Source organism: Mesitornis unicolor, unplaced genomic scaffold (assembly GCF_000695765.1).
Source record: "Mesitornis unicolor isolate BGI_N332 unplaced genomic scaffold, ASM69576v1 scaffold20905, whole genome shotgun sequence".
Lineage (NCBI taxonomy): Eukaryota > Metazoa > Chordata > Aves > Mesitornithiformes > Mesitornithidae > Mesitornis > Mesitornis unicolor.
In genome coordinates, this window is record NW_010183756.1 from 59,632 (window position 1) to 73,090 (window position 13,459).

The window sequence follows — 13,459 nt, forward strand, 5'->3', positions numbered from 1 at the left end:
GAATGCTAATTAACTGTAGAGAAACTTGTTCATATATATATATATATATGTCCTATTTGCAATATTCACTTATATCCTTAGGACCATTTTTTAGGATCTAGGCCTTAATCATAACTGTGAAATCATGACAGCAATACTATAGTTTATAATTTTAATGTTATACAAGGTTAAGCCTCTTTTACTTGCGAAGCTGAGTGTTGCACTCTAGTTTTAATTGGTGGTGGAGCACAGGAACAGTTAACAGCAAGGGAAGAGAAACATTGGAAAGATTTCCTTACAATTGCATACTGGTATTAGCCACAACAGAGAGGTAATATTGTGCGATTTTCTAAATGCGGTGATTTTATTTATCCTTGGCAGACTGCTGAGCAGCCGTACCTCAGGATAGTCACCATCTTCAGTGAGGGCTTTGGGATGGGACATCATACCACAGTTCTGCATAGAGTATAATAGCTGTAGAATCTTAATTCTTCCTTTTCCTTTCCTTTTGAATTACAGTATGTAACATTTATTTGCCTCAGTATCAACAGTTCAAATAGTTCATGTCTAAGTGCCTTTTTCTTAATGTAGGTAGCCTTAGACTTGAGAAAACAGTTTTGAACCATTGACTTGTTCTTCTACATTGAATAGAACTGTGAGCAGATCACATAGTTTATCTCTTACAGGTGGAATTTATGTCTTTCTAATGCAGTGTTTTAAATATTTCACCATATTAAAGGTAAAAGTTACTTAACTGTAAAAAGTTACAGAAATCTCTGCCGATGCAGCTGCTGTGAAAGGTCATTTCCATAAATCTGACTAAAACATCTGTTCCTTTCAGTGTCCAGAATTCAAAAGACCTAGGGGCATTGCTGTTGACTGGGTTGCTGGAAATATTTACTGGACTGATCATTCCAGAATGCATTGGTTCAGCTACTATACAACCCATTGGACCAGTCTGAGATACTCCATCAATGTAGGTCAGCTGAAGGGACCTAACTGTACAAGACTCCTTACCAGCATGGCAGGAGAACCATACGCAATTGCTGTAAATCCTAAAAAGGGGTATGTATGTCTGTCCCAACATTACTCTGTCTGGGTAATTCAAACAAAAAGGCAAAGCAGAGTGAGAGAAATAAAAATATATCTTAATATAAATGATACGTTAAATGTCTAAACTTTTCCAAGTCATTTACTTAACTTTCCTGCTCAATTTACCTGTTCATAAATCAAGATCAATTATCTCCCGTCTTTCAGGTAGGTTGAAGGGCTGACAATAATTTAGTAATAGTAAAGTGTTTTGAGGGTCTGTATAGGCATCCAGCTTATTTTTTATGTTTAATACTTCTAGGATGATGTACTGGACAGTTATTGGGGATCGCTCTCACATAGAGGAATCATCTATGGATGGTACTCTGAGAAGGATATTGGTTCAAAAGAATTTACAAAGACCTACAGGTAAAAAGCTTATCCATTTTTCCTAATTCTGCAGCACTTAACTACTGGTGTAGATTTGTTGGCTGAATTCCTATTTCTCAGTTTGCAAAAAAAATTATGTGCTGTTTGAAATGTGTATTCTGGTTACTGATCACAATTCTTAGTTCTGTTTACAAATGATATATCCTAATAGGACTTAAACTTCTGTAACAAAGCTTAACATGATGATTTTACAACTCAGTACCAATGGACTATATATAATCAGTTAAAATATGATATGTTCTATAACACTGAACAAGCAAAATCATTTAAGGGAACACCAGTTAATGGTAAGACACATTTTTTAAGACTGCATATGAAATATCACAGCCTATTCTAGTTAGTTTCAGAATAGTTGCACAATAGTATAAACCAAGATTTAAGTATTCAAAGAAGCAACAACTTAATTATCTCAGTATTTTACTGAGATATTTTTTTACTGAACTATTTTGAAGCTTGACAGTCCACATTGAGATCTTGTGAATTACTATTAAGACTCCATTGGCAGGATAGAAGTAATTTTTATGACAAAGGAGATGATGAATCCAGAATGAAATGTGTCTCTTAAATAGCAGCATCCTGTCTTCAAACCACAAATGATTTGTTCGTGACCAATTTTCTCATGCAATATTTGATGTTTCTGCAGGCACACAGTGATAATTTGTTATTATTGCATTGCAAATTAGGAGTTGTCCAACTTTGGTATGCAGTGCTATTGAAATATAGACTTCTTTCAAGAGGATGCCTTTTGAATGTCTAAATGTCTCTGTCAGAAGCTGCGACTATCACAGCAACAAATAACAATATTTCAACAGACTGTTAAGTCCCATACTAAGGTGTTGCATATGCGGGATGCACTCATTCCTAACACTCTTTCTTTATTGAGACAATTAGATTGAAATATAGCAACTTAAGAAATTAAATATGTGATAAAGAAAGCTTTGAGGAGAGGAAGTGTATGCTCCTGATGTAAATAAGAAACATAATACTACTACTGCTACTACTACTACTACTAATAATAGAGTATATAGTCAATAGTAAGCTCAGCAAGAAGCTCCTGATTGTTCAGACTGAAAGATAACAGAATTTTATGTGTATCAGAGTTGTTATATATTCTTTGCTGAACTTCTTATATAAAACATTGTGATCATATTAGATATGCAAATCATTAGACTTAGTTCTAATTGCTGGAATTTTGCTTTTTTTGTCTTTTATTGTCTGTCTGGTTGATTACCAAAGTTATGTCCTACAGAGCCAGTCACCACTTCCTTTGTCATTAAAGGGCGTTTAAACCCTTTTCCCCGCGCCTGTATTGGATTATTGAATTCATTGAATTTTGTAGGTAATAATGGTATTAAACTTATCTGAAAATATATTTACTTTTTCCTTGACCAAAAGCAGATGTGTAAGAGCTTTTCTTTGTAAAATTTTCCTTTAGATAGATTCTCTCCTTTTAGATAGAAAACTTTCATACAAAGATTTAACCAGGCTTCTGACTTTGTGCCAAGATTAATAAATATCAACTATTACCTTAATAATAACTATTACCTAGCTATGGTATTGGATTTTCCTGTACCTAGTGCCTGAAAACACTTCTGTGACATCTTTCTGTGCTTCTCTTCCTTTGCTTCATGGTAGAAAGTAGACATATATGGAGTCTTTTGTAAATATTTCACATAGATCTATGTCTTTATAGAGGAAATGCAAAAGAAGAAAGACTCCAAGCCATTTTTTCCTATGTCTTTAATATTTCCTCCTAAATGAGACTTTATGAATATTGTTTAGATTAAGATTTTACTGAACATCTCTGTTCCGCTGCTCTTAAATTTATTACTAAATATGTCTTTCTTAGTTTCTGTTTCAAATAAAAGAGAGTGAGAGTGAGAGCATTTGGGCTTGACTTCACAAGATTTACATAAAATTTATTATCACAGGAGTGCTATATGTATAAGACAAAAATAAGTACTTTTTTGCATTGTTTTATCTCTGATACCATGAAAGATACATTGAGAATGTTATTTATTTATTATTTTACATTTATATATTCTTACTAAAATGCAAAGAACAATTTAAAGATATAGAGTGGGGACTGCTTCTAAAATATTCCCCCTTACAGGTATCATGTATCACACAGAGTTGACACATCGTGATTTTCTTTTACCAGAAATTATTCTCTTTAGCTGTATGCCTGAATACCAGTATTTATTTGAAAGAGGTTTCTTCTTTTAATGGAGTTGCAAATGTAAACATATTTCATTGGTCTATACATCAAACTTCCTCCATTTCCTCTCATCCATCTGTAGCTGATTAATTTATGACCTTAAGAAGACTGTTTTTGCTGTTATGTATAATTTCTTTTGATGTATTTTTTCTGACTTACCTACTTACATAAATAGGAAGAAAAATACTTTTTCCCATTCTTATTAAAAATACACCACAACTTCAAAAGCTCAGAATTAGATTATTTTATAGTTCAAATATTTTTTCAGGCTGAAGCTTTTGACTTGACCTAAAGTGGCATATTAATCATTTAATCATGTTCTGTGAAAAATGGACTGCTTGATTTAACTATTTAGGTATTGCCTGTAGGCTGGGTAGTCCTAATGTTATCTTTTATTCTCATTTGTGCTTTCAGTCACTCTTGTGCTTTCATATGCATGTAAATATATACCTCTGTCAATAATGCTCTTAAGTCTTATTTAGCAATAATGTAATTAAAATAATCTGATTTTTAATTCTGTAATACTTACAATATGTGAAGTATTGGTGTTAAAAAAAAGAACACAATTATATACTTGTGAAAACTGGATGAGTTATGAAGACTGACACCTGAATGTCTTGTTTTTAACGTTTGGTCACACTGGTGCTACTGTTTAGAATCATGGAATGGTTCGGGTTGGAGGGGACCTTAAAGCTCCCCCAGTCCAACCCCTGCCGTGGGCAGAGACACTTCCATCAGCCCAGGCTGCTCCAGGCCCCGTCCAACCTGGCCTTGAACACTGCCAGGGAGGGGGCATCTACAGCTTCTCTGGGCAACTTGGGCCAGGGCCTCACTACCCTTGCAGTAGAGGGACCAAGTAAAGAATTTCTTCCTAATATCTCATCTAAATGTACCCTCTTCCAGTTTAAAGCTGTTATTCCTCATCCCATCACTATACTCCCTGAAAAAGAGTCCCCCCCAATCTTTCCTGTAGGCCCTCTTTAAGTACTGGAAGGTTGCTATAAGGTCTCCCTGAAGCCTTCTCTTCTCCAGGCTGAACAGCCCCATCTCTCTCAGCCTGTCCCCATAGCAGAGATGCTCCAGCCCCTGATCATCTTCATGGCCCTCCTCTGGATCCAATCCAATAGGTCCGTGTCCTTCTTGTATTGGAAGCCCCAAAGCTGGATGGAGAAATCTATTGACATAATAGATCTTTCGTTGCTAGAGCAAATTACAGGATTAGCTTCTATATTTAATTCCCATCTGGTGTATATCCCTACCTGCTGAGGATAATGGGTTTGAAAAGGTACTGACCTTGGTAGAGAGAGTTAAAAAAGTAAAACTCCACAGTTGCCTCAAGGGGAAGGTTTAGGCAGAAAGTGTTGTGTTTTATATTCCTTGATTTCCAGTTACGTTCTTTCATTGTCACCGTATTTTGTGTTTGCAGTAATATGAATGATACAAAAATGTACAGCTACATAAATTTATCTTTTTTTAGGTTTTGTGTACCTCTTTGAACTTTGTTTTCTTTTGTAGGTCTCGTAGTTGATCAGTTCAGTCAGCGTTTGTTCTGGGCTGATTTTGAATTGTCTGTCATTGGCAGTGTTCTTTTTGATGGTTCCAATTCAGTTGTGTCTGTGAGCACTAAACAAGGTATGGAGAGCTTCTATAGATTTCTGTTTTGTTTTATTTGGCTAAAGTTTCACTATTCAGAGAAACTATGTAAGCAAAAAGCAGTGATAATTAAATAATGTTCATAGCTTTTGTCAGATAATACTTCAGATACCTAATCCAGTAGATAATTAAGATAATTTTAGCTTTAAAATAATCTGATAAAGTTACCTTAGGGGAACAAAGTTTCAGTGATATGTGCAAATCTCCAAGTTTGTTATCTAATCATTAGCTTAAGTATTATCAGATAACATCGTGATTAATATTTATGCTTGGCCTCACTTGGACTTACATAGCAACAGGAGCACCTTGACTGGTTTGAAATTAGAGCTGTCTGCATTGCACAGGAATTGTACAGTTTCTAGAACAGTTGACCTAAATCAGTTCTGGGAAAAATAATGGGTTTGGCTTTCGGGTCAGTAAGTAATCACAGAATTCTGCTACCAGAATGTGAATGAGGAAAGTTCCTTTCGTAAGAAAAGAGATTCTGGTTAAGCAAACTTTATTTTTGTAGGATTGGATGTTGGGTTTTTAATGATTTGATAATATGTGTAACAGTTTATGAAATCTGAGTACCAAAGAGAGGAAACATTACAAAAATTTGGAAGCAGACTTTTTGGCAGGATTGATTAGTGTGTTGTTGGTAGTGGAGTTTCGTCAGGATGATATTATATCTGGTGCTACGGTGTGTTTTAACCAATGACCTGGAATTCACTAGGGGTTCTGGAAGCTACTAGAAAAAGTCTCCCATAATCCAAATTGAGCAGAGCCAGATTTAAATCATCTTATTCTGGTTTATTAGCATTTTATTTCACAGCTTGGATCAATACACATGGGAGTAGTCATCTCAAGAAAGATCACTTTGAGTGTAGGGATCTGACTACAACCTCCTGTAAAACCAAACCATACCGTGCTAGCGCCTGACAAGAGATTTTAGAAGACCATAACTCCTAATAACTTTGCTTGCACCTCCTCTGGTTATAGCATTTTGTGGTGGCTAGGTTGTAACCTAGCACAAAATCATACTTAGTGCTTGTGCTCAGTGCTTATGGCTGTTACCAAGACCGACAGACTATCCTATGTTGCGTTTTAATGTGTCTCAACAGTCATTTGTATTTTAAGAATAAATGTGAGGTTATTCTTCAAGGAAAAGAAATAAAAAAGACATAGCAGTGCTACACAATAGAAGGCATGCAAGTTGAGGATTTTCTGAATATTTTATAGCATGGAAGGGCTATACTACACTGCCAAACACAGCAAATTTGGGCTTTATAAAGGGAAAAGCGGAACGTAGAGACTTCGTTGCTTAAATATGTAGCATTTAATACTGAAACACAAGATCACTAAAGTAATGTCACCTTTTGTCTCCTGTTGACATTTGTGCAACCTATGGAAAAAATTGAGAAATAGTACAAAAGAAATATTGGGGGAGATTAGAAATTGCTTTGCAATGAGACTAAAACCAGCATCCCATTTAATTAAACAAGCACAAAATAATGAACTAAAGTTCATAGATGTTTTTATTAAATTAAAACTAACACGTGTTGATAGAGTGGAAAATCAGTAGGAACAAATAAAGGCTGAAAATCGAAACTAAATAAATAGTGAAAAATAAAAAGTTAAGTATAAAACCATTTTTACTGTAAATGGGGATAATCATAGGAACACGGGATCACAAGGAGTGATAGAATTCTGTTTCTTTATGGTGTCAGTTCCAGAAGAGATGAATCTCTGGCAAAGAAGGTTTAGTCAGAATCTATTGCCTTGTTATGTGGGTAAATATGTGGAATTCTACAGGCAGTTGTGCATCCAACTCTGTGATCTAATCAGCACCTGTAGCTCTTAAAAATGAGGAATTGGTGGAGTCTTAGCATTTTATTTTGTATTAATTTCCTATAATTTTGAATTAAAATAAGTGTAGTATGAAAGCTAGCATTTCAAATATATTAAGAAGGAGCTGAAGAAATGTTTTGTCAGAAGAGTCTTTCGTGTACAGCAAGATAAACTGTTTCTTCCTTGTCTTATACTTTTAGTTAAAGTGTTGTATCTAAGTATATTCTAATTAGCTAGTTGCTACTGTAGGGTTTCTCTGCTTTTCCATAATCAACCACTTTCTGAGGCTAAATTGCATGGAAAGCTAATACAAAGCTTGAGATTTTTACTTGTTTATAGTGTAGAAGGAGTTCCTTTTAAGAAGATTGCTTTTTTAAAGGCAATCTTTGTGGGTACAAAACAAGCTGTCTGAATAATAATGTCTTTAGGTGGTAACCGCAATTGTAGCTGTTATTAAAACAAAGTAGTTTATTATCTGAATATGGATATGTATTTGTATTTATTGTTCATTTTTATTTAAGGTTTACTCCATCCACATAGAATTGACATTTTTGAGGATTACATTTATGGAGCAGGTCCTAAAAATGGTGCATTTAGAGTACACAAATTTGGCAGGAGCCTTGTAGAATATCTAAGTGTCGATGTTGATAAAGCAAAAAGTGCCTTGATTTTTCACCGCTACAAACAAATGGACTGTGAGTAAGCATAATTACTTTAAACTCAATATTGAGCAAGTTCACCTTGGGGCAGGGGGCGGGGGAAAGTAATCAAGTTGTATGAATAGAAAACAGAGCTTGATTGTACAGTCTGAAAATAGATTCACTCGTATTTCTTTATGTAAGTTTGATTTAGATTTTTTGATGCATTTTCTCTCATTTGAAAGGACTTGGGACCAATGCTTGCCATGTGTAACTGCGTTGTAAATGAGGTATAAAAAAATTAAAAGAGAGCTGAATACAGATACCTGTAGCCACAACTGAATGAGGTTTTTTACTGCATATTACCAATACATTTTTTTGTTACTTCTGTATATTCTATCCTGATGCGAGTCTTGCACTGCCATTTGAGGGTGTGTGTTCACTGACTTCAGGCTGTCGAGATCCTGGAAACTCGACGTGTAACAGAATTTCTATATCTGATTAGTTATTTCTTCCTAGTTCTAAAGCACAGTGTAATTGTAAAAAACTCTCAATATTTTTAATATTTTCTCTTTTTAAACAGTACCTAATCCATGCTTGGACCTGACGTGTGAATTCATTTGCTTACTTAACCCTTCTGGAGCAACGTGTGCTTGTCCAGAAGGGAAATCATTGGTGAATGGAACATGCATTGATCAGAGCCTCTTGGGTAAGTATTGAAAACTGCACAAGAACCAGAAAATAAACAGCTGCTCAGTTTTTGTCATTGCAAAGGGCTAGGCTGTCTGCAAGTCAAGAGTTTTGTGATGATATTCAGTATACGTATTACTTATCTGAAATGGAAATGAAATATGAAGAAGCAAAATCCCTGATTCAAAAGAACTGTTTATATTCATCATAATGAAAAATGAGCTTTCAGCTGAACTGATACAAAATGATATTTAAAAGTGAATTTGTATATATCGATCAAAAGAAGTTTAAAAAGCTCTGAAGCGTTTTGGATTCCAAATTGAACATCAGCCATTCTGGAGAAGAAAAATAACCTTGAAGATCATCAAGAAGCACCTCTGCTTAGACTGCAGCAATAGTCAAAAAGCAGTAAGAACAATGTTGCAAATAGTTATGGCTTTGAAGTAACAGGCAAAAAAAAGACAAAAAACCCTAAAATATTTTTGTCTAAAATTATGTCTTTCAGTAATACCTGTAATGATTAATAAGACACAGGAAACCAGACTTCATAGTAAAGGAGCTATTGAGTTCTTGCTATAATTTAGGGGAAAAAAAGAATTGTGAAAATAAAAGAATAAGTGCTCTAAAACTATTCCCACCCTATTTGAGGCTAGACCTAAGATAGTCAGACTGCAGGACTGAATTCTGTACCAGCTTGAATTTTAAAATGTTCTAGAAATCATAGAATAAGATTTCTTATGCGTATGAGAAGTCAGAATGTATTAAGATGCTTTTCTAATGTTTAATTCCAGGCTCAGAAGTGTAAGTGATAGGTATTTTGATGAGATCCTCAGTACTTAAAATGCTCAATTTAGCAATTAAATTAATTTACCTGAAATGTCATTATTCCGTGGAGAAAATCTCACCTATTTATACTGCCTAGTCTTTAAATATTTAATTAACATAACTGTGTTTTAGTGGTTTATGATGTATTAATAAAGCTATCCTGTCTAGCAGCATTTCTCTTTCTGTATTTAGAAATTTAAGAATAATTTAGAGACTAAAGCAGTATTAGAAAATTTGTCCTAGATAACAAGTTTATGTGCATGTGCATTGTATGAAATACATTTACAGTACCAACTTTTAGATGTACTACACTGTGCTCTAGAAAAAACAGTAAATGAAATCTTATCACTGTACACCCTTGGCTGAATATCTATCAGTATTTATTTATATAATAAATATACAACTATGAAGTAGTTTACAGCTGTTTTACAACAATTTCTGCTGTTAGGAGAGAAGTGATGTCACTGAAGTAGATATAATAGAAAACATGACTATACTGTACAAGATTTCTGACTCTTGAAACAAATCAATCTTAAACACCTTTTATCTTCAGAGAGCATCCACCCTCCCTGCCTCTCCACATGTCAGCTCGTTGTCCTTCTGAGATGGATACTGTCAGGATTTTCTGCTGATTCAGTGCCACCTAAAAATTATCTCAAATGGCCCAAAGTTACTGCTTTGGTGTTGAAGAAAGGGCAAATAAAAGAATATTGTTTTTTACTGGGGATTGGTAGTAACTAGAATTCCAGTAATGCTACAGTTTTACTAGTGGGGCAAAGGATTATGCCGTGATAGAATTTTCAGGAAGGTATGTTTTTATTGGAGACAGATCTGAAGAGGCTTTTAAATTATTTCACTGCTGGTTGTAAATTTTTATGGGTAGACAGAAAATGCCTAGAGAAGCATTTTTAATATATTGATAATTTTCAGTATCTTCCTATAACTGCAGTGTCTGTTATGCCTTTTGAAAGGGCTGCTGAATAAGTGTTTCTTAGTTTTCTGATTACAATTATAGTTCAAGGAATATCTAGCATAGGCTTTTTAGTGCATTTTTTCTTGTATATTGTTTTTGTAATATTAGATTGCAGGTTTTGTAGCCTTATAAATTATAAACTGAAACAGAATCACAGAGTGATAGGAGCTGGAAGGGACCTTGAAAGCTCATCCAGTCCAACCCCTGCCAAAGCAGGATCACCCAGACCAGGTCACACAGGAACACGGCCAGGCGGGTTTTGAATGTCTGCAGAGAAGGAGACTCCACAACATAGTGAAACAAGTCTTAGTATTATAGCACACTAACAAGTGTATATTTTTGCAGTATTTTGACTTTTTTAAAAAGTATGAAGGGGCTGTTAAATGGTTTTTCTCAATTGACACTCCACTTAGGAGTCAATAACAAATAATTATTATTTTCAACATTATTATGTCTTCTTCTTTTTGGTAGTTTTGGGCCTGATTAATGTAAAGATTCTTGCACACCTTGTACAGTTTCTTAGTAGTCAGTCTGCCTTAAGGTTGGTGACTGAGAGGACTTGCTCTGTTTTCTGTGACTATATCCCAAAATCTGACTCACGATTCCTGTTCATTGGATTGTTGGGGTTTTTTTTTAACAAAAGAAAATTGAGCTAAGTCTTGAAATTCTGCATAACATTACTACTGGCTTCATCCATTGAGTTTATTTTTCTTCCTAAGTTCTAAACAAGAAATTCTCATTATTGAATCCTCAGTGGCTTTCTGTAAGACTGAATCCAGATTGCTTCAGACAGCTGTTTCACCAGCATCTCACCCGACTGATGAGCATCAGCTTTTTGGTTTGATTTGGCTTTTTCAAGCTAGAGATATTACAACATATGTGTGTTGTGTCATTCAGAATGTTTTTATAACAAAATGAAAGCACGTTCCTGTATGTTCGTAGATAAGCTTCCGTTTCGTTTATCCCTAGATGATCATGACTGACAGAGCTGAGTTCTTTTGTGGTTTATTTGTTGACTTTAGCAACCCTGACTTTTTCAGTGTGGAAGTTACCCCTACGTTTTGCAATGGGCAGAGTACCACTTCATTTTCCTGAAAGAGACCACTGGATCTGCATCCATTACAGTTATTGGATCTAATTGTCTGTAGCGTGATGAAGATAAAAGCATATCAAGAAGATGAAAATTCAGAGACTTGCACTGGAGGAAGACAGTGTGCACCACAGCTGAATGAGCAAGAGTAGTTAGCACTGCCAAGAGTTCAGTATTGTGGAGCAGCACGTTTATCACTTTCATTTGAAGAAGTGAATATTTGTGCTCTCTTGGCTGGATGAAAAGCATGAGAAAAATTACAAAGACTTATATCTGATGTTGCTTCTGAACAGAGATGAAATATTAAATTTATCATGGTGTTTCCTTCAGTACATTTCTGTGGAGACTTGCCCACTGCACAGATAGATTGCAGGCAGACCCAAGTGCTTTGGCTGGGGATGTAGAGGTTAATCCCTATATACCTTCTCTTTCACCCACAAAGTCTGCCTCAGGGAGCTGTACTAGCACAAGCTATAGCAGTTCAATCCATGCTGTCTTCTTGACTGCTGTCCTGCTTTCAGTCCAGGGTTGAATACAGAAAGCTACTTCTGATTTGAGAAAAATCTTTTGTTTACAGCAGTATCCTCTGTATTTACGAAGGAGTTATCATTCAGACTGGTATTTACCAGAACAGAAGAAAATGGGTTACATTACAGCAGATGTCAGGGAGGTTTTTTTCTCACTGTTCCTTCTTTTCTTAGCCCTTCTCTTCCATTTAAAATTGTAAAGCAAACAGATTTTTAAAATAAAAGAAAAAGTGAAGGGACTACAAGGAGGAGGGTCTGTTTTAGAACATTCAGACAACATTTTGTGAATTACAACTTGTTCTGATAAATTTCAGCAAATGGAAAACTGGCAGGTAGCAAGACCCTCATCCAGAGGGGCAGGATCATTTATACAGCTTGACTATATGTTTATAACTCTGTACTCTGACTTCAATAGGTGCATTCAGCTCAGTAAAGGATGGGCTACACCCTTCTCTGAAGGATAGACAAGAACAAATACTTTGTGCCCTATGAGATGAGTATTTTCTGCTGTGGGGAGGGAAACTGTTCTTGTCCTGAAGAATAAGTTCATTAACCTTGTGCCCCATAGCGTCCTCTCTCCATTGAGCTGCCTGGTCTGGAAATCAGTGGGTATTTTTAGGGGGAAAAAAAAATAGCAAAAAGTAAGATGTATTTTTCTTAAGGAAGAAGGGGTTGTTATAGAAATGCCAATAAAAGATGTGTCTGTGTGTGATTGGGGGAGAGGGATGGAATGTCAAAAAATTGTATGAGTGGAGTAAAAAATACCAGTAGCGTTCACAAAGCTTAGTTTTGCTGCTTTGTCAGTGTTTCTCGAGTGTAAGACTCTCCTTTTACATTCAGTTAAATGAAAGAGTCAAAAATGGAGCAGATAAGCTGTAAGTCCATTAAAGTTTCTATCAAACAGTCATATCAGGAAGAAAAAAAAAATAAGAAAAACTGCAAATCAAAGTTTTTTAATTCTTTATTGAAGAAGGCAGCAGAAGACTAAATAACAAGACTAGGAGAGAATATATAAAATTACATGACCTGTAACCTTTTCCTTTCTTTTATGTTAGGGAGATCCAGTAGCTAGACTAGGAGTGGTATAGCAAGTGAAATTATTTACTTCTGTCATTTCAGAAGTGAAAAGAGTAGTTGAGAGGTGTCTGAGTCTGAGTCCCAGCAAGTTCAGACCAGTATTGAATTGACTCCAGATAGAAACTTCTCTGAATTTGTTTTTTCTTGTTTTAAAACTTTGTTCCAACAGAACTTTTCCCAGTATTTCTTTCAGAGGTAATCCAGTAATTCAAATGAAGATTATTCAGCTTTTTATAACAGTTCTTCTGTGTTTCTCTCCTGTATTCTTTCTCTTCCTGTCTTCTGTGGGACCATTCTGCTCCTGTCTCCCACACAAAAGCTTCTGATCCCCTTTTGTACTTAGTTGAAGTAAATCAGCAAGAGTAATTTGATTCTTGTATTTACCTTCAGACAACAAAGCAGCAGCATTAAAACTCCTATATTGTTAAAGTCTACCATAGTACTTTAAAACTGGCATATCCGTTAAGTCTTTCAATCCTA

General features: G+C 35.2%; 1 protein-coding gene across 1 annotated transcript in view; it reads left to right on the forward strand.

Moving 5' to 3' along the window:
• LOC104540447 (low-density lipoprotein receptor-related protein 1B-like) overlaps positions 1–13,459 on the forward strand; it is a gene marked incomplete at both ends in the record, with an annotated part of 89,571 nt that overhangs the window by 58,908 nt on the left and 17,204 nt on the right. The window contains 5 exons of the mRNA XM_010184259.1: positions 821–1,044; positions 1,331–1,437; positions 5,192–5,308; positions 7,681–7,854; positions 8,381–8,506. Coding sequence (XP_010182561.1) covers positions 821–1,044; positions 1,331–1,437; positions 5,192–5,308; positions 7,681–7,854; positions 8,381–8,506 — 748 coding nt within the window. The remainder of the gene's footprint in view (positions 1–820; positions 1,045–1,330; positions 1,438–5,191; positions 5,309–7,680; positions 7,855–8,380; positions 8,507–13,459) is intronic.